The 25,459-nt window shown below is 42.5% G+C and overlaps 2 protein-coding genes across 23 annotated transcripts in view; both read left to right on the top strand.

The window, feature by feature from the left end:
• The window catches only part of LOC101326040 (zinc finger protein 75D), a 36,101-nt gene extending 12,530 nt beyond the window's left edge, over positions 1 to 23,571 (top strand). For 3 of the 18 annotated variants that reach the window (XM_073793275.1, XM_073793279.1, XM_033839059.2), the window contains exon 9: positions 23,300 to 23,571. In XM_073793275.1, coding sequence (XP_073649376.1) covers positions 23,300 to 23,483 — 184 coding nt within the window. In that variant the 3' untranslated portion in view covers positions 23,484 to 23,571. Of the gene's footprint in view, positions 1 to 88; positions 12,188 to 12,335 lie in introns of those variants that run through there. The other 15 variants (XM_073793274.1, XM_073793273.1, XM_073793277.1 and 12 more) reach the window with 12 other exon arrangements.
• Positions 23,434 to 25,459, top strand: part of ZNF75A (zinc finger protein 75A) — a 65,714-nt gene continuing 63,688 nt past the window's right edge. For 2 of the 5 annotated variants that reach the window (XM_073793290.1, XM_033839064.2), the window contains exon 1: positions 23,615 to 23,821. The gene's annotated coding sequence lies outside the window, so the exon portion shown is untranslated. Of the gene's footprint in view, positions 23,572 to 23,609; positions 23,822 to 25,459 lie in introns of those variants that run through there. The other 3 variants (XM_073793289.1, XM_073793291.1, XM_033839076.2) reach the window with 3 other exon arrangements.

The following is a 25,459-nucleotide window of genomic DNA, read 5'->3' as shown; positions in this document are numbered from 1 at the left end:
AAAAATTAGTGTTCATCCAGTTTTTCTCTTCATTACTGTGGCTTTCTTGCTCTGTCATATAGTTAGCTGTTTCTTATGTTTATTCCAGCAGGGCTAAAGCTCAAAAATGACACTGAAAATCTTCAGCCTCTATGTCTTTCTGACTTAGAAATACAAGTACCAGTAGATATAGCATCAAAAAAGGCCAGATTGAAAGTCCCCCAGAAAACAATGGGCAAAGAAAATCATGGTGATATGCATAGGGTGGGGAAATGGCACCGAGATTTTCCAGTGAAGAAAAAAAAGAAACTTTCAACCTGGAAACAAGAGCTGCTGAAACTTATGGATCTTCACAAAAAAGAACGTGCAGGAGAGAAGCCTTTTAAATGCCAGGAATGTGGGAAAAGCTTCAGAGTTAGCTCTGACCTTATTAAGCACCAAAGAATTCACACTGAAGAGAAACCATATAAATGTCAGCAGTGTGATAAGAGGTTTAGGTGGAGTTCAGATCTTAATAAGCACTTAACGACACACCAAGGAATAAAACCATATAAATGCTCATGGTGTGGGAAAAGCTTCAGTCAAAATACAAATCTACACACACACCAAAGAACTCACACTGGAGAGAAGCCCTTTACATGTCATGAATGTGGAAAAAAATTCAGTCAAAATTCCCACCTTATTAAACACCGGAGAACTCACACAGGTGAGCAGCCTTATACCTGTAGCACATGCAGGAGAAACTTCAGCAGACGCTCAAGCCTTCTTAGACACCAGAAACTCCACCAGTAAAGGGAAGCTTGTTCAGTGTCCTCAGTCTGAAGAAATTCACCAAGTGGAGCTGGACCTTAAAGTTATGAAAAGTACAAAATTATGAAGCATGAAGAATTTTTCATCAGTGGAATTTTTCATCAGGAAACTTTGGGAAATAAACATGTTTCACAGAAGGAATCAAGGTTGAGTCTGCAGGGAATGTGTTAGTAGTTGTACTACTTGCTGTTTTTACTAAAACTTTCAGGGATTTCCTTAGCAGGAGAGGTGTTCTAAGAACATTCAGAGTAAAGGGAAAAGCTGTTTTGGGACTGTATTTGGCAGAATAGCAAATGCAGCTTCAACTAGTGGATGCAGCCATGAATTCTTCTGTGGTCACAGAGGTGAATATTGTTGGTTTGCATTGATTTCCCCAGCCACTCTTAAACATACATGTTAGAAACATTTGTAGCATGGTCTTCCAAAACAGAAAGCAATAATATGATGTTTAATTGCATACCATTGTCTTCCAGGTTTACCAATTTCAGTAATCTCATGGGCAGAAATGAGTTCTAATGTAAAATTTTTGAAGAACCAAATTGGATTTTCTTAACTGTCCCATCGTCGGGTACTGTTCACAAATTTGGACATTGTTTGAGTTCCTTTTTTAACTTTTTAGCAAATTCAGCTCTGGAATACTATTAGTACAGTTTTTACTGTGATGAAATCATATTTACTTCACCAATAGGGAATCTGCCCAGGTGAACTAATCACTATTGTATGCCTCTCTGGTGGTGGATGGAAAAGGGAGAACACCTCTAAGAAGGAGATAATATGAAAACGGGTTGGAATCTTTAGCCATGTAAAGAAGAATTTTCTCGAGTAAAAGAAACTAGACTGTTTACTTACGTCACAATATCAATAGGATAAAACAGCCATAAAAATGAGCACTTTTCTGAGGTCTAAATGGAAATTAATGGCAATTCAGGATCACCTTCTCAGGTTTTTATCTGTTTGCATTTTAACTTGGCTTTTGTATGTCATTAAGAACAAGGAGGGCTTCCCTGGTGGCGCAGTGGATGAGAGTCTGCCTGCCGATGCAGGGGGACACGGGTTCATGCTCCGGTCCGGGAAGATCCCACATGCCGCAGAGCGGCTGGGCCCGTGAGCCATGGCCGCTGAGCCTGCGTGTCCGGAGCTCCGCAACGGGAGAGGCCACAACAGTGAGAGGCCGGCATACCGCAAAACAAACAAACAAAAAAAGAACAAGGAGAGGGTTATATTTGTCTGGGAACTGGAGTGTTTACTGCACCAGGATCCTATGGGTCACAGAGCATGTTACTCTGGGAATCCAGTGAGCAGGAGACCAGTTCCCAAAAGCAAAGATTTGGGAGAGGATGCTGAGTGGTAGACAAGGACGGACAAATACACATGTATGTTGGTTGACTTACATTGTAACTGTTAAACAGGAAGGGTCATCCTTCTGTTTTCTCCATCGTATCATGTAACAGCCTTAGTGTACACATTTGATAGATTGCAGAAAATCTCTGTAGGCTGTGGATTTTCTTGTAGCTCCACCTTTTATCTACAACAGTGATGCAGATGTGTTCCTGATAGAGCATCTAGGTGTAATCAGGAAAGGAGTTAAACAAGGAAATAAGAGATCCAGAGGCTTGTTAAGACCCCATAGCTAGTGGGTCTGTTGGCTGTCACTTAGCTGCATCAGTCAGGCCTGAGGGCAGGATTAGCAGGACTGATCTGTATGTTGTTCCTGCCCAGCCAGCCTGGATGACATTGTATTGTGTCTATTTCTATTTCTAGCTTGTAAAACATTCCTGTTTCTTGATTGGTTACTAAAACACTCTTAAATCTCCAGTTTCCATATGAAATAGAGATAACACTCAACTCAGGGTTTTTCTGGGGATTAGAGGGGTGATGAAGGAAAAGCACCTATCGGCCTGGGAAATAGCAGGGTCTCAGTCAGTGTGCGTGTCCTTCCCTTTCCCCTGGTCCCCAGTGGTATGTTGGGTGGACTGACTACATTAAAGGAGCAGATGCATTTGTGGCTGTTGCAGCTCCTTCCAGGAGCTGAGCACTCGTGGTGGTGGTTTGCTCGGTTGATTTGGTCCTTGGCTTCAGTGCTTTATGGTGTAAGTCACCTGAGGTTTTGGTCTGCCGCTTTCAGCAGGATTTCATTTTCTTCTCTTAAGATAACTGTACCAGTATACCAGTGTGCTTATTTTTTAAGCTCGGCCAGCTCTGCAGCTCTGGTCTGCATAGATCTTACCCAACAGTCTTCTCAGCCTTACACCCCTGGGACTCTGTTTCTTCTCCCAAGTTATACATATGGATTTCTTGCTGACATTACATTCATTCATTCAATTTAATGAGGGCCTATTATGTACCCAGGTAGTCTTCTAAACTAAGGATATAGTAGTGGACAAGGAGACAAAATGCATATCCTCATGGAGCTTGTATCCTAGTGAACAGTAAGAAGGGAGTGGTTAGACATTTTTCTCCTTGCAGTTACACAGGATCCTGAGATAGTTTTGAGCAGTAGGTTGTCTGCAGAACTCTCACTTCTCAGCTTAAGCATTTATTTTTTGGTGCAGGACTCTCTAATGCTGTCTTTTCCTGCCTCAGTCATATAAGCACATACAGAGAGAGGGGTCACAAGTCAGAACAGTCTGGAATGCCGAGCCCCCCACATTGTGGAGGGGTATCTGTTCTAGAGAGTCTCCCAGACCTATAATGGACTCTGTAGGAATAAGAAGTCAACTTTTGTTGCGTTAAATCACTGGGATGTTGGTGCTGTGTGTTTCTGCAGCATAACGTGGCCTGTCTTGTTGGAAATGCTAGAACAGATCCAGCACTTGCTGGATGACATATGTAACCCAGCAGATGTTGACAGTCTTCTTGAAATAGGAGAGATGTGAACCTTAGGATGAAACTAACACCATAGAAGGCAGAGCAGAGTGATAAATACTCAGGTTTTAGAGACACCACTGAGCGGTAGGATCAAGAATCACCTGACACCTAGAATTGCCCAGGACTTTTTAGCGACACAAATCTATATGTTTCCTCTTATTGTTTAAACCAGAGTGATTGGGGTTTCTGTTCATTGTAACAGAAATCATTCTAATACATAGAACAATAACTGATTTAAGGTAATATATGTAGGAGAGAAACAGTGTTCTTATATATGCCTATTTAAAAGCTTTCATTATGGGGCTTCCCTGGTTGCGCAGTGGTTAAGAATCCACCTGCCAACGCAGGGGACACGGGTTCAAGCCCTGGTTGGGGAAAATCCCACATGCTGCGGAGCATCTAAGGCTGAGCGCCACAACTACTGAAGCCAGCGTGCCTAGAGCCCATGCTCCGCAACAAGAGAAGCTACCGCAATGACAAGCTTGCGCACTACAACAAAGAGTTGCCCCCACTCGCCGCAGCTAGAGAAAGCCTGCGAGCAACAATGCAGCCAAAAATTAATGAATTAATTAGTTAAAAAAAACTCATTACAGAAATTATCAACATATTTAAAATAAAGTAAAATGACAAGCCCCTATATAGGCTTTAACAATTTTGCTAACTTTTGTCATTTATCCCCTCCAGTTTTTTTTTTTTGCATCTATTGAGTTGATCATATGGTTTCTATTCATCAATTTGATAATATGGTGTATCGCATTGATTGATTTGCATACATTGAAGAATCCTTGCATCCCTGGGATAAATCCCACTTGATCATGGTGTATGATCCTTTCAGTGTGTTGTTGGATTCTGTTTGCTAGTATTTTGTTGAGGATTTTTGCACCTATATTCATCAGTGATATTGGTCTGTAATTTTCTTTTTTTTGTAGTATTTTTGTCTGGTTTTGGTATCAGGGTGATGGTGACTTCATAGAATGAGTTTGGGAGTGTTCCTCTGCAATTTTTTGGAGGAGTTGAGAAGGATGGGTGTTAGCTCTTCTCTAAATGTTTGATAGAATTCACCTGTGAAGCCATCTGGTCCTGGACTTTTGTGTGTTGGAAGATTTTTAATCACAGTTTCAATTTCATTACTTGTGATTGGTCTGTTCATAGTTTCTATTTGTTCCTGGTTCAGTCGTGGAAGGTTATACCTTTCTAAGAATTTGTCCATTTTTTCTAGGTTGTCCATTTTATTGGCATAGAGTTGCTTGTAGTAGTCTCTTAGGATGTTTTGTATTTCTGTGTCTGTTGTAACTTCTCCTTTTTCATTTCTAATTTTATTGATTTGAGTCCTCTCCCTCTTTTTCTTGATGAGTCTGGCTAATGGTTTATCAAGTTTGTTTATCTTCTCAAAGAACCAGCTTTTAGTTTTATTGATCTTTGCTATTGTTTTCTTTGTTTCTATTTCATTTATTTCTGCTCTGATCTTTATGATTTCTTTCCTTCTGCTAACTTTGGGTTTTGTTTGTTCTTCTTTCTCTTGTTCCTTTAGGTGTAAGTTTAGATTGTTTACTTGAGATTTTTCTTGTTTCTTGAAGTAGGCTTGTATAGCTATAAACTTCCCTCTTAGAACTGCTTATGCTGCATCCCATAGGTTTGGGATCGTCGTGTTTTAATTGTCATTTGTCTCTAGGTATTTTTCGATTTCCTCTTTAATTTCTTCAGTGATCTCTTGGTTGTTTAGTAACATATTGTTTAGCCTCCATGTGTTTGTTGTATTTTTTACGTTTTTTTCCCTGTAATTGATTTCTAATCTCATAGCATAGTGGTCAGAAAAGATGGCTTGATATGATTTCAATTTTCTTAAATTTACTGAGGCTTGATTTATGACCCAAGATGTGATCTATCCTGGAGAATGTTCCGTGTGCACTTGAGAAGAAAGTGTAATCTGCTGTTTTTGGATGGAATGTCCTATAAATATCAATTAAATCTATCTGGTCTATTGTGTCATTTAAAGCTTCTTTTCCATATTTATTTTCATTTTGGATGATCTGTCCATTGGTGTAAGTGAGGTGTTAAAGTCCTCCACTATTATTGTGTTACTGTCGATTTCCTCTTTTATAGCTGTTAGTAGTTGCCTTATGTATTGAGGTGCTCCTATGTTGGGTGCATATATATTTATAATTGTTTTATCTTCTTCTTGGATTGATGTCTTGATCATTATGTAGTGTCCTTCCTTGTCTCTTGTAACATTCTTTATTTTAAAGTCTATTTTATCGGATATGAGTATTGCTACTCCAGCTTTCTTTTGATTTCCATTTGCATGGAATATCTTTTTCCATCCCCTCACTTTCAGTCTGTATGTGCCCCTAGGTCTGAAGTGGGTCGCTTGTAGACAGCATATATATGGCTCTTGATTTTGTATGCGTTCAGCAAGCCTGTGTCTTTTGGTTGGAGGATTTAATCCATACATGTTTAAGGTAATTATCGATATGTATGTTACTATGACCATTTTCTTAATTGTTTTGGGTTTGTTTTTGTAGGTCCTTTTCTTCTCTTGTGTTTCCCACTTAGAAAAGTTCCTTTAACATTTGTTATAGAGCTGGTTTAGTAGTGCTGAATTCTCTTAGCTTTTGCTTGTCTCTAAAGGTTTTGATTTCTCCATCGAATCTGAATGAGATCCTTGCCAGGTAGAGTAATCTTGGTTGTAGGTTTTTCCCTTTCATCACTTTAAGTATATCATGCTACTGCCTTCTGGCTTGTCGAGTTTCTGCTGAGAAATCAGCTGTTAACCTTATGGGAGTTCCCTTGTATGTTGTCATTTTTCCCTTGCTGCTTTCAATAATTTTTCTGTGTCTTTAATTTTTGCCAGTTTGATTACTATGTGTCTCAGCATGTTTCCCCTTGGATTTATCCTGTATGGGACTCTCTGCGCTTCCTGGACTTGAGTGGCTATTTCCTTTCCCATGTTAGGGAAGTTTTCGACTATAATCTCCTCAAATATTTTCTCAGGTCCTTTCTCTCTCTCTTCTCCTTCTGGGACTCCTATAATGTGAGTGCTTCTGCGTTTAATGTTGTCCCAGAGGTCTCTTAGGCTGTCTTCATTTCTTTTCATTCTTTTTTCTTTATTCTGTTCTGCAGCAGTGAATTCCACCATTCTGTCTTCCAGGTCACTTATCCGTTCTTCTGCCTCAGTTATTCTGCTATTGATTCTTTCTAGTGTAGTTTTCATTTCAGTTATTGTATTGTTCATCTCTGTTTGTTTGTTCTTTAATTCTTCTAGGTCTTTGTTAAACATTTCTTGCATCTTCTTGATCTTTGCCTCCATTCTTTTTCCGAGGTCCTGGATCATCTTTACTATCATTATTCTGAATTCTTTTTCTGGAATGTTGCCTATCTCCACTTCATTTAGTTGTTTTTCTGGGGTTTTATCTTGTTCCTTCATCTGGTACATAGCCCTCTGCCTTTTCATCTTGTCTGTCTTTCTGAATGTGGTTTTTGTTCCACAGGCTGCAGGATTGTAGTTCCTCTTGCTTCTGCTGTCTGCCCTCTGGTGGATGAGTCTATCTAAGAGGCTTGCATAAGTTTCCTGATGGGAGGAACTCCAGTTTTTTGTTTTTTATTTTGCTTGGAGAGAGTGAGTTGGTTGTTTTGGAATATTTAAAGCCAATCTCAGACATTATGACATTTCATGCATGAATAGTTTCATTATAAGAGATAAACAATTCTTGACAGTCTCTGCCCTAAATCATATTTGAGAACGAATTCTCAAAGAAGAATTCTCCCTCTTATGGAGGCCTTCTCTCCACAAGAGGCAAGCTTAATAGAGAACGTGGGAGCTTCCTTTCCCTCCCTCAGAGGGCAACCAGAACTTGACCAACAACTTCTCAAGGTGACCTTGTAAGAGGACCCTCTTGGTCTCCCCACTGGGGTATTCATTTATGAGAACAACAGGCAACCCAAATACTTCATAATGAGGGTGGTCCAGAAGGAATACTAGATGCCTGTAATGATCAGACCAACTTATTAGTAAGCTGAAACTACATGATCAACTGCTAACTTTTAACAAACATCAGAGTGATTCATGCATTAAGAGTTCAGTGGTAGTAGTTAATTGTTGGTTTTCTGGAAGCTACTGAAGAACAAAATAATAATAGTAAGTACTCTCTAACATGTTCATATAGGACATTTCCCCAGGAGCTCAAAGTGCCCTCATTTACCTACTTTCATTGGTTTTCATCTTTATTTTTCTTGAAATAATGTGTAAATGAATACTAAAAAATTAGAATTTATTGTAATTCACTTCCCTCTAAGCATTCCTGCTTGATCATATTTTTTTCTTAGTATTACCCATCACATTTACCTACCCATCACATTTAACTAACTGCTAAGATGAAAAATGAAGCGGAAATTTAATACTCCTTTTCTATTTCCTTCCTCATTTGGTGCCATACTTCCTCTTCATGAGGAATTTTCTCTTCTTTTTTTTGGTTGGTGTCCACCCCTTACCTTGATCCTCTTCTGGTGTTTTTCTAAGGTAATTATTTTGTGCTTCAATACCCAGTGCTCTAATAGTCTAGAAGTGTGGTATAACCTGCTTTGAAAGATCCCTTTATGGCCAATTTAACTTACCATACTTTATCATTTATAAATATCGACTTAATCAACAAAGTGTATTTGCAACCAGTATTCTTGGTGCCATAAACTAGTGTTTATCACCTGCAGTTCCCAAATTGACACATTAACCTGCTGCCAAAAACTGGTTCCATCTTTATCTCTACCTGTGGATGTTTGCTTCCTAAAACTTTCGGAGAGATATGCACTGGGAATGTTCATTTTTTCATTCAACATTGGGCAAATGTTTATTGGGCACTTTCTATGTGCCAGGCATTCTTTTACGTGCTGAGATTTTCACTTAGCCTTTTTGCTTCTAAAGAATGCTGGGGTTAGAAGGAGGAGGAACCTTCCCTCATGGTCCAATGGTTAAGACGCCACGCTTCCACTGAAGGAGGGCACAGGGTTCCATCCCTGGTCGGGCATTCCCGCAAACTGTGCAGCACATCCAAACATAAATAAATAAATAAAGCTGGACTGAGGATGAAGTGGGCATTTTCTAGGCTCCTGTACATCATTTAAACAATTTGTGTATTTTTGTTATTCATTTGTTTAGCAGTTTGGCTTTCCATGGTCAGTTTCCCACTCCATCTTATCTCTTTTTTATATATATAAATTTATTTTATTTTATTTTATTTTATCTTATTTTTGGCTGCACTGGGTCTTCGTTGCTGCACACAGGCTTCCTCTGGTGCGGTGAGCGGGGGCTACTCTTTGCTGCTGTGCACGGACTTCTCATTGGGTTGGCTTCTCTTATTGCGGAGCACAGGCTCTAGGTGCGCGGGCTTCAGTAGTTGTGGCATGTGGGCTCAGTAGTTGTGGTTTGCAGGCTCTACAGCGCAGGCTCAGTAGTTGTGGCGCACGGGCTTAGGTGCTCTGCAGCATGTGGGATCTTCCCAGACCAGAGTTTGAACCCATGTCCTCTGAATTGGCAGGCGGATTCTTAATCACTGCGTCCCCAGGTAAGTCCTAGATACATTCTCAGTAAGATATTGAGACAAAGCAAACTCCTATGAAAATTTAGGCACTTTAGTATATAAGCAATTATATCCTATTTGCCAAAGAGTTTTGTTTGTTTGTTTGTTTGTTGTTTTGGCTGTGTCACATGACATGTGGGATCTTAGTTCCCTGAACAGGGATCAAACCTGTGCCTCCTGCAGTGTACACGTGGAGTCGACCACTGGACCACCATGGAAGTTCCAAAAGGTTTTTTTTTTTTTTTTTTTGGCTGCCTTGGGTATTCGTTGCTGTGTGTGGGCTTTCTCTAGGTGCAGTGAGCGAGGGGCTACTCTTCATTGCAGTGTACAGTTTTCTCATTGTGATGCCTTCTCTTGTTTCAGAGCATGGGCTCTAGGCGCATGGACTTCAGTAGTTGCAGCACGTGGGCTCTAGAGCTCAGGCTCAGTAGTTTTGAAACACGGGCTTAGTTGTTCCACAGCATGTGGGATCTTCCTGGACCAGGGCTCGACCCCGTGTCCTCTGCATTGGCAGGCAGTTTCTTAACAACTGCGCCACCAGGGAAGACCCAGCGTTTTTTTTTTTTAAGCCTGTTTTCAAATTTTTATAACCATCAACCCCCAAACAATCAGCAACTTCATTTCAGCATTACTTGGGGACTTCCCTGGTGGCGCAGTGGTTAAGAATCCACCTGCCAATGCAGGGGACATGGGTTGGATCCGTGGTCCGGGAAGATCCCACATGCCATGGATCAACTAAGCCCATGTGCCACGACTACTGAGCCTGTGCTCTAGAGCCCGCGAGCCACAACTACTGAGCCCACATGCCACAACTACTGAAGCCTGCATGCCTATAGCCCGTGCTCCGCAACAAGAGAAGCCTCTGCAATGATAAGCCTGTGAGCTGCAACGAAGAGTAGCCCCCGTTCGCTGCAACTAGCAATAGCCCGTGCACAACGAAGACCCAACACAGCCAAAAATTAAAAAAAAAAAAAAACTAGTAAAAAAAATTTTTTTAAAAGAAGTATTACTTAACACTACATGAAAGATACTCAATAGTAGAGAATTTAATATTGAAGGATTTGAATAGACATTTCTCCCCATAAGATATACAAATGGCCAGTCAGCATATAAAAAGGCAATCAACATCATTAGCCATCACAGAAATTCAAATCAAAACCACATTGAGGGAAATGCTCCAAGCAAAAGACACAAGCTCACTGCATGGATACAAAAACAAGACCCATATATATGCTATCTACAAGAGACCCACTTTAGACCTAGGGACACATACAGACTGAAAGTGAGGGGATGGAAAAAGATATTCCATGCAAATGGAAATCTAAAGAAAGCTGGAGTCACAATACTGATATCAGGTAAAATAAACTTTAAAATAAGAATGTTACGAGAGACAAGGAAGGACACTACATAATGATCAAGACATCAATCCAAGAAGATATAAAAATTATATATGCCCCCAACATAGGAGCACCTCAATACATAAGGCAAATGCTTACAGCTATAAAAGAGGAAATCTACAGTAACACAATAATAGTGGAGGACTTTAACACCTCATATACACCAATGGACAGATCATCCAGCCAGAAAATTAATAAGGAAACAAGCTTTAAATGACACAATAGACCAGATAGATTTAATTGATATTTATAGGACATTCCATCCGAAAACAGCAATTACACTTTCTTAAGTACACACAAAACATTTTCCAGGATAGATCACATCTTGGGTCACAAATCAAACCTCAGTAAATTTAAGAAAATTGAAATCATATCAAGCAACTTTTCTAACCACAATGCTATGAGATTAGAAATCATTTACAGGGGAAAAAACATATAAAACACAAACACGTGGAGGCTAAACAATATGTTACTAAATAACCAAGAGATCACTGAAGAAATCAAAGAGGAAATCAAAAAATACCTAGAGGCAAATGACAATGAAAACACGACGATCCCAAACCTATGGGATGCAGCAAAAGCAGTTCTAAGAGGGAAGTTTATAGCAATACAATCTCCTACTTTAAGAAACAAGAAGAATCTCAAACAGTCTAACCGTACACCTAAAGGAACTAGAAAAAGAAAAACAAAACCCAAAGTTAGTAGAAGGAAAGAAAGATCAGAGCAGAAATAAATGAAATAGAAACAAAGAAAACAATAGCAAAGATCAATAAAACTAAAAGCTGGTTCCCTGGTGGTCCAGTGGTTAGGATTCTGTGCTCTCACTGCCGAGGGCCTGGGTTTGATCCCTGGTTGGGAAACTAAGATCCTACAAGCCACCAAGAAAACAAAACAAAAAATCAACCAAACAAAGCACATTGAGATACCATTTATCTCCCCTAGCATGGCTATAATAAAAAAGATAATAACACGTGTTATCAAGGATGTGGAGAAATTAGAACCATCATACACTGCTGATGGGAATTTAAATTGTTCAGTCACTGTAGAATACACTCTGTCAGTAACTGCAAAATTTAAACATTACCATTTGGCCCAACAATTCCACTGCTAAGTATATACCCAAGAGAATAGAAATCTTGTGTCCACAAAAAACCTTACATATGAATGTACATAGCAGCCTTATTCGCAATAGCCCCAAAGTAGAAAGAACCCAGATGTCCATCAACTGTTATATGGATGAATAAAAAGTGGTATATCCATACAATGGAATATTATTAGCTATAACAAATGAAATTCTGATATATGCCACAACATGGATGAATGTTGAAACATGCTAAGTGAAAGGAGTTAGACATAAAAGTCACATGTTGTATGAAATATCCAGAACAGACAAATCTATAGAGACAAAGTGGATTAGTGTTTTCCGGGACTGGAAGCGTCAGGGGGTGGAGGTTGACTGTTAAAGATACAGAGTTTCTTTTGGGGTGATGAAAATGTTCTGGAATTATATACTGATGATGATATGTAAATATACTAATAAACCACTGAATTAAACACTTTAAACAGGTGAGTTTTATTATATGTGTCTTATATTGCAATTTAAAAATTGGCAGGGACCTAAGCAGGTATTTTATTGTGTTTTTTTGTTTTGTTTGTTTGTTTTTTTCTTGTTTTCTATTGTGGTTTTGATTTGCATTTCCCCAATTACAAGTAGGCTTCCAGGGACTTCCATGGTGACACAGTCGTTAAGAACCCGCCAATGCAGGGGACACGGGTTCCAACCTTGGTCGGGGAAGATCCCACATGCCGCAGAGTAACGAAGCCCGTGCACCTCAACTACTGAGCCTGTGCTCTAGAGCCTGCGAGCCACAACTACTGAGCCCACATGACACAACTACCAAAGCCTACGCGCCTAGAACCCATGCTCCACAAAAATAGAAGCCACCGCAATGAGAAGCCCGTGCACGGGAACGAAGAGTAACCCCTGCTTGCTGCAACTAGAGAAAGCCCGCGGGCGGCAACGAAGACTCAGTGCAGCCAAAAATAAAATATAAATAGATAATAAAATTAAGAAAAAAAAACAAGTAGGCTTGCAGGTAACTAATAGTAGCAGGTGGGACAGGGAAGAAGACTGTGGACAAGAAAAAATGAAAGATTACGTAAAAGCTTTGAGAAGGAGTAAACTAATTTAGGAAGACTTTTGTGGAGGCAGGGGTTAGGTGGCAGAGTGGAGAACCAGTAATACAGGGAAAAAAATGTATAAAGATAGGAAAGGCTCGAGAAAAACTTAGTATTGGGGTTCCAGCTCTGGGTAAGTTGTAATAAGCATGCTTCACCTTTTCTCTCACATAGAAAACAAGTCTAAAACCTGGATAGAATGCATGGAGCAGCTATTTGAGAACTTCAAAGCGTCAACAGCAGCAGGTGATTTGGAGAACAACAGTAGAATTCAAAGTACCACTGAACTGATGCTGAGTTTATATAGGATTTTTAAAAAATTAATTTTTGTCTGCATTGGGCCTTTGTTGCTGCACGCGGGCTTTTCTCTAGTTGCGTCGAACGGGGGCTACTCTTTTTTGTAGTGTGTGGGCTTCTCATTGCAGTGACTTCTGTTGCGGAGTACAGGCTCTAGGTGCGCAGGCTTCAGTAGTTGTGGCACACGGGCTTAGTAGTTGTGGCTCGCATAATGGTGAGTTTACAAGTTATATTCTCTGATATTCCTTTACCTCAACTTAGCACAACTAGAAACCTGGAAGTGAGCACTGTAGCGAAAATGGAGACAAAGTACAACATTTATTTATGACAAAAATTCTAAGAAAACTAGGAGTAGAATGGAACTTCTTCAACCGGTAAAAGAGCACCTGTTCTTTTAAGTTAATTTATTTATTTTTATTTTGGTTGTACTGTGTGGCTTGTGGGATCTCAGTTCCCTGACCAGGGATTGAACCCATGCCACGGCAGTGAAAGCACCAAATCCTAATCACTAGTTCACCAGGGAACTCCGAAAGAGTATCTATATTTTAAAAACCTATAGTCCATATCACATTTAATTGCAAAGACTGAATGCTTTCCCTCTGAGATAAGGAACAAAACAAGAATACCCACTTCTGCCACTCCTGTTTAGCATTGTACTGTAAGGCTTGGCTAGTCCAATAATGAAAGAAAAGGAAATATAAAACATCCAGATTTGAAAGGAAAAACAAAACTGTCTACTCAGATGACATGATTTTTATTGTGGAAAATCCTAAGATGCTACCAAAGTTTCTAGAATAAGTAAATTTAGTAAGATCACAGGATACAAAGTAAGCAAATAAAACAAATTCCATTTCTATACACTGGAAACAATATAATTTACAATAGCTTCAAAAAATGAAATATTTAGTTATAAATCTAACAAAACATGTACAGGATATGTATGCTGAGAACTATAAACCACTGGTGAAATAAGTCCTAAGTAAATGGGAAGACATACCATGTTCATAGTTTGGAAAGACTCAACATAGTAAAGATATCAATTCCCCAGACTGATCAATAGATTTAATGCAATGTGGAAAGATAAACGAATTCGAAGAGCCTAAATAGTTTTGAAAAATAAGAAAAAAATTTGAAGGAATTACAACACTTGATTATAAGACTTTCTCTAAAGCTACATTAATCAAAAGAGTGTGGTCTTGGGGACTTCCCTGGTGTTCTAGTGGCTAAGACTCCACGCTCCCAATGCAGGGGGCCTGGGTTCGATCCCTGGTCAGGAAACTATATCCTGCATGCCTCAGTGAGGATCACATGGCAACAAAAGTCCTGTGTGCCACAACTAAGACCCTGTGCAGCCAAATAAATAAATAAATACTTTTTTCAAAAAGAGAGTGTGGTCTTGATAAAAGGATAGACCCACAGGTCAATGGCATAGAATAAAAAGTCCAGAAGTAGACCACATAAATACAGCAAGTTAATTTTCATATGCAATTTTTTTGTTTGTTTTTGTTTTTGTTTTTGTTTGGCTGTACTGCCCTGCTTGCAGGATCGTAGTTCCCCAAACATGCATTGAACCTGGGCCCCGGCAGTGAAAGCACAGAGTCGTAACCATTGGACCACCAGGGAATTCCCATCATATGCAATTTATAAACAATTATATAAAATAAAATTACATAAAATAAAATTAACCATTTTAAAGTGAACAATTGAGTAACACTGAGTACATTCACAATGTTGTACACGTCTATCTAGTTCCAAAATATTTTCATCACACCCCTCCCGATAAACCCCATATCCATTACGCAGTTACTCCCCATTTCCATTTCCCCACAGTGCCTGGAAAATTACAAACCTGCTTTTTGCCCCTCTGGATTTATCTATTCTGAATATTTAATATAAATGGTATCATACATTTATTATTGGGCCTGAATTTCTTTCACTAGCATAATGCTTTTGAAGTTCATTCACATTATAGCATGTATCAATCAGCACTTCATTCCTTTTTTGGCTGAATAATATTCAATAGTATTGATTTATTACAATTTGTTTATCCATTCATCTGTTGATAGACATCTAAGTTGTTTGTAGTTTTTGGGTATTGTGATAGTTCCTCTGTAAACATACATGTACAAGTATTTTCTGGGGTACCTGTTTCCAGCTCTATTGTGTTTATACCCAGAAGTGGAACTGTAGGGTCATGTGGTAATCCTATGTTTAATTTTTGAGGAACAGTCAAACCTTTCTATAGTTGCTGAACTGTTTTACATTCCCACCAGCCTTGTACAGGGTATCCAATAACTCTACATCCTTGACAACACTTGCTATTTTCTGTTTTATTATTATTATTTTTGCCATCTAAATGAGTGTGAAGTGGTATTTTATTGTGGTTTTGATTAGCATTTTCCCAGTGACTAATGATGTTGAGCATCTTTTCAGATTCTTCTTGGCCATTTCTCTTCTTTGGAGAAATGCCTATTCAAGTCTTTTGGCCATTTCAAAATTGGGTTGTTTGTCTTTTTGATTTTGAGTTGTAGGAATTCTTTATATATTCTGGATATTAAACCCTTATCCTATGTATGATTTGTAAGTATTCTCCACCCTTTTACACATTTTCTTTTCACTTTTCTGATAATGTCCTTTGATACACAAAATATTTACATTTTGGTGATGTCCAATTTATCTATTTTTTTCTTTTGTTGATTTTTGCTTTTGGTGTCATATATAAAAAGCCATTATCGGACTTCCCTGGTGGTGCAGTGGTTAAGAATCTGTCTGCCAATGCCAGGGACATGCGTTCAAGCCCCAGTCTGGGAAGATCCCACATGCCACGGAGCAACTAAGCCCGTGCGCCACAACTACTTAGCCTGTGCTCTAGAGCCCGCAAGCCACAACTGCTGAGCCCACGTACCACAACTACTGAAGCCCACGTTCCTAGAGCCCGTGCTCCGCAACAAGAGAAGCCACTACAATGAGAAGCCCGTGCACCACAACGAAGAGTGGCCCCCACTCACCACAACTAGAGAAAGCCTGTGCACAGCAGTGAAGACCCAACACAGCCAAAATTAAAATAATAAATTTTAAAAAAGACATTATCAAATCCAATTTCATTAAGATTTTCTCATATATTTTCTTTGGAAATTTTATAGTTTTAGCTCTTATATTTAGGTCCTGGATCCATTTTCATGATATATTTTTTGGCCTTGCCACACAGCATGTGGGATCTTAGTTCCCCAAACAGGGATCGAACCCGTGCCCCATGCAGTGGAAGCACAGAGCCTTTACCCACTGAACCTCCAAAGAAGTCCCTCATGAATTTTTGTGTTTGGCGTGAGGTAGGGGTCCAACTTGTTTCTTTTGCATATGGCTGTCCACTTGTGCCAGCACCATTTGTTGAGACTATTCTTTCCTGCTTGGAATGTTCTTGTAGCCCATATTGAAAATTGTTTGGCCATAGATATATTGGTTTATTTTTGGAGTTTTAATTCTATTCTGTTTGTCTGTATAGCTGTCCTTATGTCAGTGCCACATTATTTTTATTACTATAGATTTGTATTATTTTTTGTAATTGGGTAGTGTTTCTCCTCAAACTTTGTTCTCTTTTTCAAGACTGTTTTGGTTAATCAACGTCCCTTGCAATCCCATATTAATTTATATTGTAAAAGATTATTGAAATTTTGATATGGATTGCATTGAATCTGTAGATCACTTTGGGAGAATTGCAATATTAACAATGTTAAGTCTTCCAATCCTTGAACACGAGGTGTCTTTCCTTTTATATATGTCTTCTTTAATTTATTTTAACAATGTTTTATAGTTTTCAACGTAGAAATCTTTCATTCCCTTGGTTAAATTTGTACCCGGGTACTTTATTCTTTTGGATGCTGTTGTAAATGGAATATTTTTCTTTATTTCTCTTTCATATTATTCATTGCTGCTGTACAGAAACACAACTGATTTTCTATATTGATCTTGTCCTGCAACTTACTGAATTTGTTTATTATCTTTTGTAGTTTTTATATGAATTGTTTTTTGTTTTGTTTTGTTTTTTTGCCCCACAGCGCAGCATGCAGGATCTTAGTTCCCCCACCAGGGATCACACCCCGACCCTTGACAGTGAGAGTGTGGAGACCTAACCAGTGCATTGCCAGGGAAGTGCCTGGGGTTTTCTATATGTAGGATCATGTCATCTCTGAATAGAGGAAGATTTATTTCTTCCTTTCCTATTTGAAGGCCTTTTATTCTTTTTCTTGTCTACGTACTCTCTATAGAACCTCCAGTATCAGTGATAACACTGAGCAGTTTTCTCTAAGCACTGGCACATACATTGTCTATCTTGAGCCTTACATTGTTCCTGCCAGCTATTATATTTATTTTATAGATGATGTAACGAAGTACTAGAGAGATCCACTGGCTACCACAGCTGACTATCTGCAGAGTAAACCAGGGTGCTCAAGTCTCTAGGGTCCTAGTGTTATGACCATTCTAAGGTATATGACCGTTCTTGCTGCCTCCCTTTTTAGAGGGCAGGTTAACTGGATGGCTACATTGACAGGAAAGAGAGAGAGGAACATAGCAGAGTCTGATTGTGGGAAGAAGCAAAGGAAGAGCAGTGCTTCGTTGACAGTGCTTCGACAGCAGAGTAGCACTGCTGTCGTTGTCACATCTACAAACAGGGTATGAGCCCAGATGGTGCTGGTGCAAAGACCCTTCGAAAAAAGAGAAGCTGAAGCGCCTGTCAAGCAGAACAGCAGTAACCAATAGGAGGCATCAACAAACGCCCAGATCTAAGGCCCCCTGCTCTCGAGCCACTTCAGTGGTCCAGGTTATGACGCAAGGAGGATCCCGTCTTCTCATTGGGGAACACTGCTGTCGATTAGCGGAGGGCGGAACCATGGCGGGGAGGGTTGTCCTGTAGCTCACCGCCTCCGTGTCCGGCGACGCTGTTTTCCGGCTTAGCCCTTGCGCATGCGTCAGGCCTTCTGGAAGTCCCGGCTCGCCCCGCGGCAGCTTCCGGCCGCACGCGCTGGAAAAGACAGCCTGGCGGGTGAGTGGTGTGTTTGAGGTAGGGTTTTCCCGGGGGGCGGGCCCTAACTCCGCGGCCCCGCCCTCTTCTCTGAGGTTCTTGTTTTGTCCTGGGTCCCGTGACGGGAAGTCTCTCAGTGGCTGTGAGCCGGGACATCCTTCTTTTGTTTAGAGAGGTGTAGGGGCGATGTACCTGGTGTTCGGGGCCTGTCGCCCTTCACCCTGTCCGCTCAGTGTCCCCGTGAAGTGTGCTTTCAAAGGCCCTGAGCCTCTTACCTTTGTGTTTTACACGAATAAAACACTGGTTCACGGAGAGCTTAGAGCGTCCTTGTGAGCCCTTGTGCTGGGCGGTGGGGACACGAAGACAGCTCAGACATGCTCCTTGCGCTCATAGAGAGCTCCCAAACTGTGGAGTAGATAAACCCGCAGAAGCAAGTTCTGGTGTTAGTTGGGGTAATGTAACTGAGCAAGGGCTGTGTGCCTGCGGCGCAGGAAGCCAAACGCCGATACCAGGTATTTGCAGTGTAACGGGCGGCGAGGCGCGTGAGGCCTTAGAGGCCCCGCTCCACCAATGGTCAGCGCCGCAGTGGTCCCCGCGGTGGCAGTCTCCCTAGGTCGCAGTCCCTGGGATGTGGCCGACGTTTGCGCTCTCGCCCCCTTCCGGAGCATTCGTGGCGCCAGGCCTGGCAGAGTGGTGCCAGAGGAGGGGGACTTAAGGGGAAGGCTGCGGCAGAGTCAGGTGCGTGCACACGTTGCAGCTTCTGGCTTTGGGCGAGTCTGGGGTATCTCTGGCCGGGCAGGAGCACTGACAGGTAGACCTGCAGGCTGGGGAGATGGCGACGCTCTGACTGTGAATTAGGGTGACCCTCCACTGGCATGAAAGGCCACTTGAAGATGCTGTAGCTGGAACCTGTGACCTGACCCACATGGACATTAAGAACAAAGGATTGACACCAAGAAGTTGACAACTAACCACGCCCTTCCCTCACCTTTCTTGTTAAAGGGCTTTGCTGAAAGCCTTTGAGGAGTTGGAGGTTTCTCAAGGCATGAGTCACCCGTCTCCTTGCATGACCCTGCAGTAAACCTTTCTCTGCTCCAAACTCCGACATTTTTGAATTGTTTGGCCTCACTAACACTTTACAAATCCCATAAGCAAAGCTAAATCATTACCCCTCATTTTACTTGTTCAAGGTCCCAAGGATCAACTTTTGCTCTCTTAAGTCTAGGCCCTGGCTAATAGGAGAGGGTCCCTGTGCGGGCCGGTTACCCTGCTGGGGAGCATTCATCCAGCACCCAGCCTGTGTCCTCCCGCCAATGCCCAGGCCCAGCTGAAGAGGCAGATCTCAGCTGGTGGCGCCCTCCAGGCCAGGTCCCCAGACCCTACCCAGCCATCATCACTGAGGGAGGAAGGCACCCAGGACCTAGCTGGCCCTCAGGCTCCTCAGGCCCTGCAAAGAGGGGTCAGGTCCTGTGGACTGCAACCCAGGGAGAGTGCCACCACCGGGACTACCATGATGCTGACCATTAGTATAGCAAGGCCACTAACAGCCTTGCACTAATGGCTGTGCTCCCGCCCCGCCCCACCCCTATTACAAACTGAGGTCAGAGGGTACAAGAAAGGTAATAAAAATTTTGGGTAGAGTGATTAATCATAAACTCAATAGGGAAACTCAGTTTTAGGGGGACTCATTTTCAGTAAGAGAAGGCACTCTGAGAGAGAGTTAAAGACGGGACTGAGGACTTCAAAGTGTTAGGAGCTTCCAAGAAGGTGATAGTGGTGGTGTTACCAGTCCTCATTCTCTGGGTTTCTTGCCTTCTCTGATGGTGCACTCCTTGAAATTTTTTCCTTATTTCCACATGTCTAATTTCTAAACAAAGTTGCCCTTTCTCCCTTGATTGGAAGGAGTGCAAACTGGTACCGCTAGTGTTCAGTTTCTATGGAAAGGATGAATCAGGCCTTGGGAAAAGGCACTAAGGCTGGAAGGCACAGATCCTGTTCCAGGATGTGAGACCAGTTCACCTGTGCTGGTTTGTAGACTGTGCATAGGAGAGTGTGCAACAAGGCTGGAGGGGTAGGTTGGGCCTTGAATGCTAGGGGGAGCCTTGCGAGTTAGGAGATCTTGGCTTATTTCAGTGGCATTAGGAAGTCTTAAAGGCTTTTGAGCAATTAGATTATTAGAAAGTCAAGAAGTCCAGATCTGCTCTGTACAAAGACCAGGTGAACAGATGGGAGACTCATCTACCAGTCTGGCCTAATGATATGTGCCTAGACCAGGTGTTCTCAATCGGGGCCGATTGCCGCCCAAATACATTTGACAAAGTCTGGAGTCAGTCTTGTCGGGACTGGTGGGTGCTCCTGACATCTAGTGGGTGGAGGCCAGGGGTACAGCTAAACATCCTACAGTGTATAGGATACCCACCTACGCACACAGACAACAAAGACCTGTCCAGCCCCAAATGTCAATAGTTCTGAAGTTCAGAAATCCCACTCTAGAGCTACAGGAGTGGAAACGAAGGGGAGACAGATCTCAGAGACATCTAAGCTAGAGACCAGTCTTCATCTCCTTTCATACTGTTTATAATGCTTAAGTACTGGACACCCAGGCAATTAATGAGGTCTGAAGACCCCAGTCTTCCTTGTCTTTTTTCACCCATTCATTTGCCAAATGTTTATTTTAGGACCAGACACTTCTCGAGGAGCTGTGTTTCAACAATAAAACAAATTACCTGCTCTCCAAGAACCTTACATTTTTGTGGGGATGACAGACATTAAACAAATTAATATATGTTAAGTAGTGAGATATGCTTGAAATTCCTGTAAGATGGAGCTTCTCTTATACCACCCCAGACCATTTACTCTGCACCTTCTAAGTGGGAAGCACTGGGCCAGATGCTATACAAATAGCATTTCTAATCTTTTTCTCTTTGCTGCATGGTACGTATTGTTATGCTCAGATGAGAAAAAGAGGCTAAGAGAGGTTGAATATTTTGCCTCACATCAGTTAGTGTGGAGTTCAGCTGGGACTGGAAACTGGATCCACCTGATGGTCGAAGTCTGTGCAATTTCCATTAGGTAACAGGTAACAACTTCCATTTCCTGTCTCATATACCAGGTTGATTATCCCCACATTGTAGGGATTGAATTTTGGGCCAAAGATCAGCCTCAGTTCGATTTGAATTCCCCTTTATTGCTCACATTCTCTCAGGTGGCTGATTCTGACCTCTCAGAGAGGCTGGCAACTTGGAGATCTCCCACCAGCTCTTCAGACTCTCCCATTATCAGCAACTGCTGAGCCTCACTCACAAGCTTTCAGCCAGCTCTGGGAGCTCTGCTCATGATCATTGCAGCCCAAGCTGCATTCAAGTATAGGATCCTGGAGCTGAAGCAATTCCTGATCATTCTGCACAGGGAGATCCAAGCCTGGGTGAGGGCGCATCATCCAGGAAGCATTGAGAAGGCAGTGACCTTGGTGCAGCATTTAGAGTGAGAACCCAGGAGACGAAGGCAATGATGAGAAGGGGAGTATGGAAAGAGAATGGAAATCAGATTGGAGAGGGCCTGGGTAAGGGGACAGGCAGTTGAAACAAGGTGGAGAAACTTGATTTAATTACTGCTTCTTAAGTACATGTTTGTTTTTCTCATTGGTGTCCATGGCAACTTTTAAGAAGACATTTTCTTTCCCCACTGAAGGAAGGAGGGTGGGTAGAGAGTTTTCAGTAGGTCTTGTCTGCCAAGAATAAAGGAAGGGAGGTATTTTTCCCTGTAGAACACAAGATTTCTCCTCTGCATGTTGTAAGTACCTGAGCCAGTTCTGTAAACAAGAATTTTCTGTTTTTTTAATTGAAATTGATTTACAATGTTGTGCCCATCTGTGCTGCACAGCAAAGTGACTCAGTTATACACATATATACATTCTTTTTTTTAAACATTCTTTTCCATTATGGTTTATCATAGGATATTGAATATTGTTCCCTGTGCTATACAGTAGGACCTTGTTACTTAATTCATCTTATATATAATAGTTTATATCTGCTAATTCCAAACTCCCAGTCCTTCCCTCCCCCACCCTGCTTCCCCTTGGCACCCACAAGCCTGTTCTCTATGTCTGTGAGTCTGTTTGTTTTGTAGATAAGTTCATTTATGCCATTTTAGATTCTACATATAAGTGATATTATATAGTATTTATCTTTGTCTGACTTCACTTAGTATGATAATGTCTGGTTGTATCCATGTTATTTCATTCTTTTTTATGGTTGAGTAGTATTCCATTGTATATATATAGCACATCTTTATCCATTCATCTGTTGATGGACATTTAGGTTGTTTACATGTGTTGGCTATTGTGAATAGTGCTGCTATGAACAGAGGGGTGCATGTATCTTTTTGAATTATAGTTTTGTCTAGGTATATGTGCAGGAGTGGGATTACTGGACCATATAGTAATTCTATTTTAAGTTTTCTGAGGAACCTCCACACTGTTTTCCATAGTGGCCGCACCAACTTACATTCCCACCAACAGTGTAGGAGGGTTCTTTTTTCTCCACACCCTCTCCAGTATTTGTTATTTGTAGACTTTTTAATGATGCCCATTCTGACGCTGTGAGGTAGTTTTGATTTGCATTTGCATTTCTCTAATTTCTCTAATTAGTGAGAATCTTTTGGTTGTTGACACGCCTGTTGTAAGACAGAGGGATTGCCGTGCTCAGCCAGCTGTAGGAACTTTGGTTGCATGTGAGTGTCTGGGTCACACCTATCACAAGCCAGATTAGTTAGACGAAACTGCCTTTGTGAAAATTATAAACGGTACCTCATTTAAAATGGAATCAGAGCTCAAAGGGGTTGATCTCACGCCCAACCACTAGACATCAATTGCATTAGCAACAGGTTACTACTTCACTACCCACCAGGAGGAAGATTTTCTCCTGACCTAGCAACAGGTGAGCCAATGAGAGACTGTCAAAATTCAGCCAATGACAAGCCACTACACTCCCATTTTGCTCCAGTGGATTCTTGGGTTACAACAGTCGCTCCGAACTCCTCAGGTCTCCTGTGTACAAGAACCATGTTCTCCAGACTTGCTTATGGTTGCCAGGGTTTGCATATTCCAAATAGCAACTCTTTATTGTCCCCAAATTAACTCATTTTGCTGATAAAATAACTGGCTATTTTATTGTTTTAAGTCAACACCAGGTACCGGAAGAGGTTGTGAGAAGCGGCGGGAGGACAGCTCGGGCACTGGCAGGGGCGGGGACGTCACGCGGTGGGACTCCGGGTTACCAGTCGCCACCCACTCACAACGACGAAGGAAGTAATAGCCGCGAGAGGACAGCCACTGTGCAGGGCCCTCAGGCTCCGCGGGCCTGAGACTCCGTGACATCAACTCTCGCCGCCTGGCAAACGCCAGTTCGCGGCGGTGAAGACACATTGACCTGCGAGGAGCCTCTCTCCGGAGGTACGTCACTTCCCCTTCCGGTTGGCTAGAGTGAGGGGTGGGGGTGGGTAAGCCCGCGGCGCAGGAACTGCTTCGGGCGGGCCGTCCGGGCCAGGCGAACCTAAGTGGTTCCGGGCCTGAGCCTCGGAACCCACCTCTGAGTGGCGCGGGGCGGGGAGCTGTCCTCCTTAGAGCGGTGGCCGGACCGGCGGCGACTTGCGGTAGAGCCCCGGGAGGAGGGAGCGGCCTCCACGAAGCCAAGCCATCCGAGGTAACCTAGAAGCGGCTTCCGCTTCAGCGCAGGCTCCGGAGCCCCCGAGAGACGCCGGCCGCTGCAAGGCGGCCGGGGGTATTTCCGAGCCGGGCGGCTGGACTGTCTAGGGCGAGGCCCGCCGTCAGGCTCGTGAGGCCGCTCTCTCCAACGTTTGTGCGGGTGGCGCCCGGGGCCGCGCTGCGGGAGTCCATTCGGACACTGCCCGCAGGCACAGTGCTCGCGGGCGCGCCCGGGCGGTCGTGTCCACTTTCCCGCCTCCGCCGGCGTTTCCTTTACCGGTTGATGTTACTGTGGGAGAAACGGGTGGTCCAGCCTCAGAGAGATCAGCTTCCTCTGATGCGAAAGCCTGGGAAGTGTCCCTGCTCCTCAGAGCCAGGTGGGCATCGGGAGCCGGCCGTTTGTGAGCACCGTGGCTTCCTGGGCAGAATTTCGGTGCCCTTTCCGCTGGATCACCTCAGGGAAAGTGAGGCTCACGAGGCACTCCTCCTCAGCCTCGCTTAGAGGTCTAAATGAGCCCTGGAGAAATGTAGCAGCTGAATGTAATCATCACCAACTAACATGCTGTCCTTTTTCCCAACTGACATTTGGATACACATTTTGTGAACAAGGATCAGCTGTAATTTTTCCTAAGTCAAGTAATGAAAATTAAAAATTCAGGTATAAATCTTCTGCATGGTGCTCTTTATATATCTTACAAAGAAATGCCAAGATGAATGTAGAGCAACTAGTTACTTAATTGGGAGATGCTTTTGAGAAGAGTAAGGCTCCATTTTTCTGAATTACTGTTCTTCCACTCTGGTCTCATTGTTCCAGCTCTTCTGCCAGTTTTCATACAATGCAAAGGAGCACCTCAAATGGTCCAGGAAGTGAAGTCTTTCATCTTCCCAAAAGAGCAAAGGTCATAGAAGTTGTACCCTCTTACTGAAGACAGACTAGGACGATATGTTGAAATTTAAGAGAAACTCAGAATATTCTCCTGATCTTTCCTTTACACGGAGAGGATGGCATAGGAAGTGCATCAATTAAATCTTTGGATAATCCCCAAACTCCTTGGAGCCAGTGGGTACTAGTTTTTTCACCCACCAACCTCTCCTGATTTAATTAATTAATTTATTTAAAAAAATTAATTTATTTAAAAAAATTATTTATTTATTTATTGGCTGTGTTGGGTCTTCGTTTCTGTGTGAGGGCTTTCTCTAGTTGGGGTGAGCGGGGGCCATTCTTCATCGTGGTGTGCGGGCCCCTCACTGTCATGGCCTCTCTTTGTTTTTTTTTTTTTTTGCGGTATGCGGGCCTCTCACTGTGGTGGCCTCTCCCGTTGCGGAGCATAGGCTCCGGACGCACAGGCTCAGTGGCCATGGCTCATGGGCCCAGCTGCTCCGCGGCATGTGGGATCTTCCCAGACCGGGACACGAACCCGTGTCCCGTGCATCGGCAGGCGGACTCTCAACCACTGCACCACCAGGGAAGTACTGCCGTGGCCTCTCTTGTTGCGGAGCACAGGCTCCAGACACGCAGGCTCAGTAATTGTGGCTCACGGGCCGAATTGCTCTGCGGCATGTGGGATCTTCCTAGACCAGGGCTCGAACCCGTGTCCCCTGCATTGGCAGGCAGATTCTCAACCACTGCGCCACC

This window comes from Tursiops truncatus, chromosome 15, assembly GCF_011762595.2.
Source record: "Tursiops truncatus isolate mTurTru1 chromosome 15, mTurTru1.mat.Y, whole genome shotgun sequence".
In the NCBI taxonomy this organism is placed as follows: domain Eukaryota; kingdom Metazoa; phylum Chordata; class Mammalia; order Artiodactyla; family Delphinidae; genus Tursiops; species Tursiops truncatus.
The sequence above is the reverse complement of the archived record's forward strand: the minus strand, read 5'-3'. Positions and strand labels throughout refer to the sequence as shown.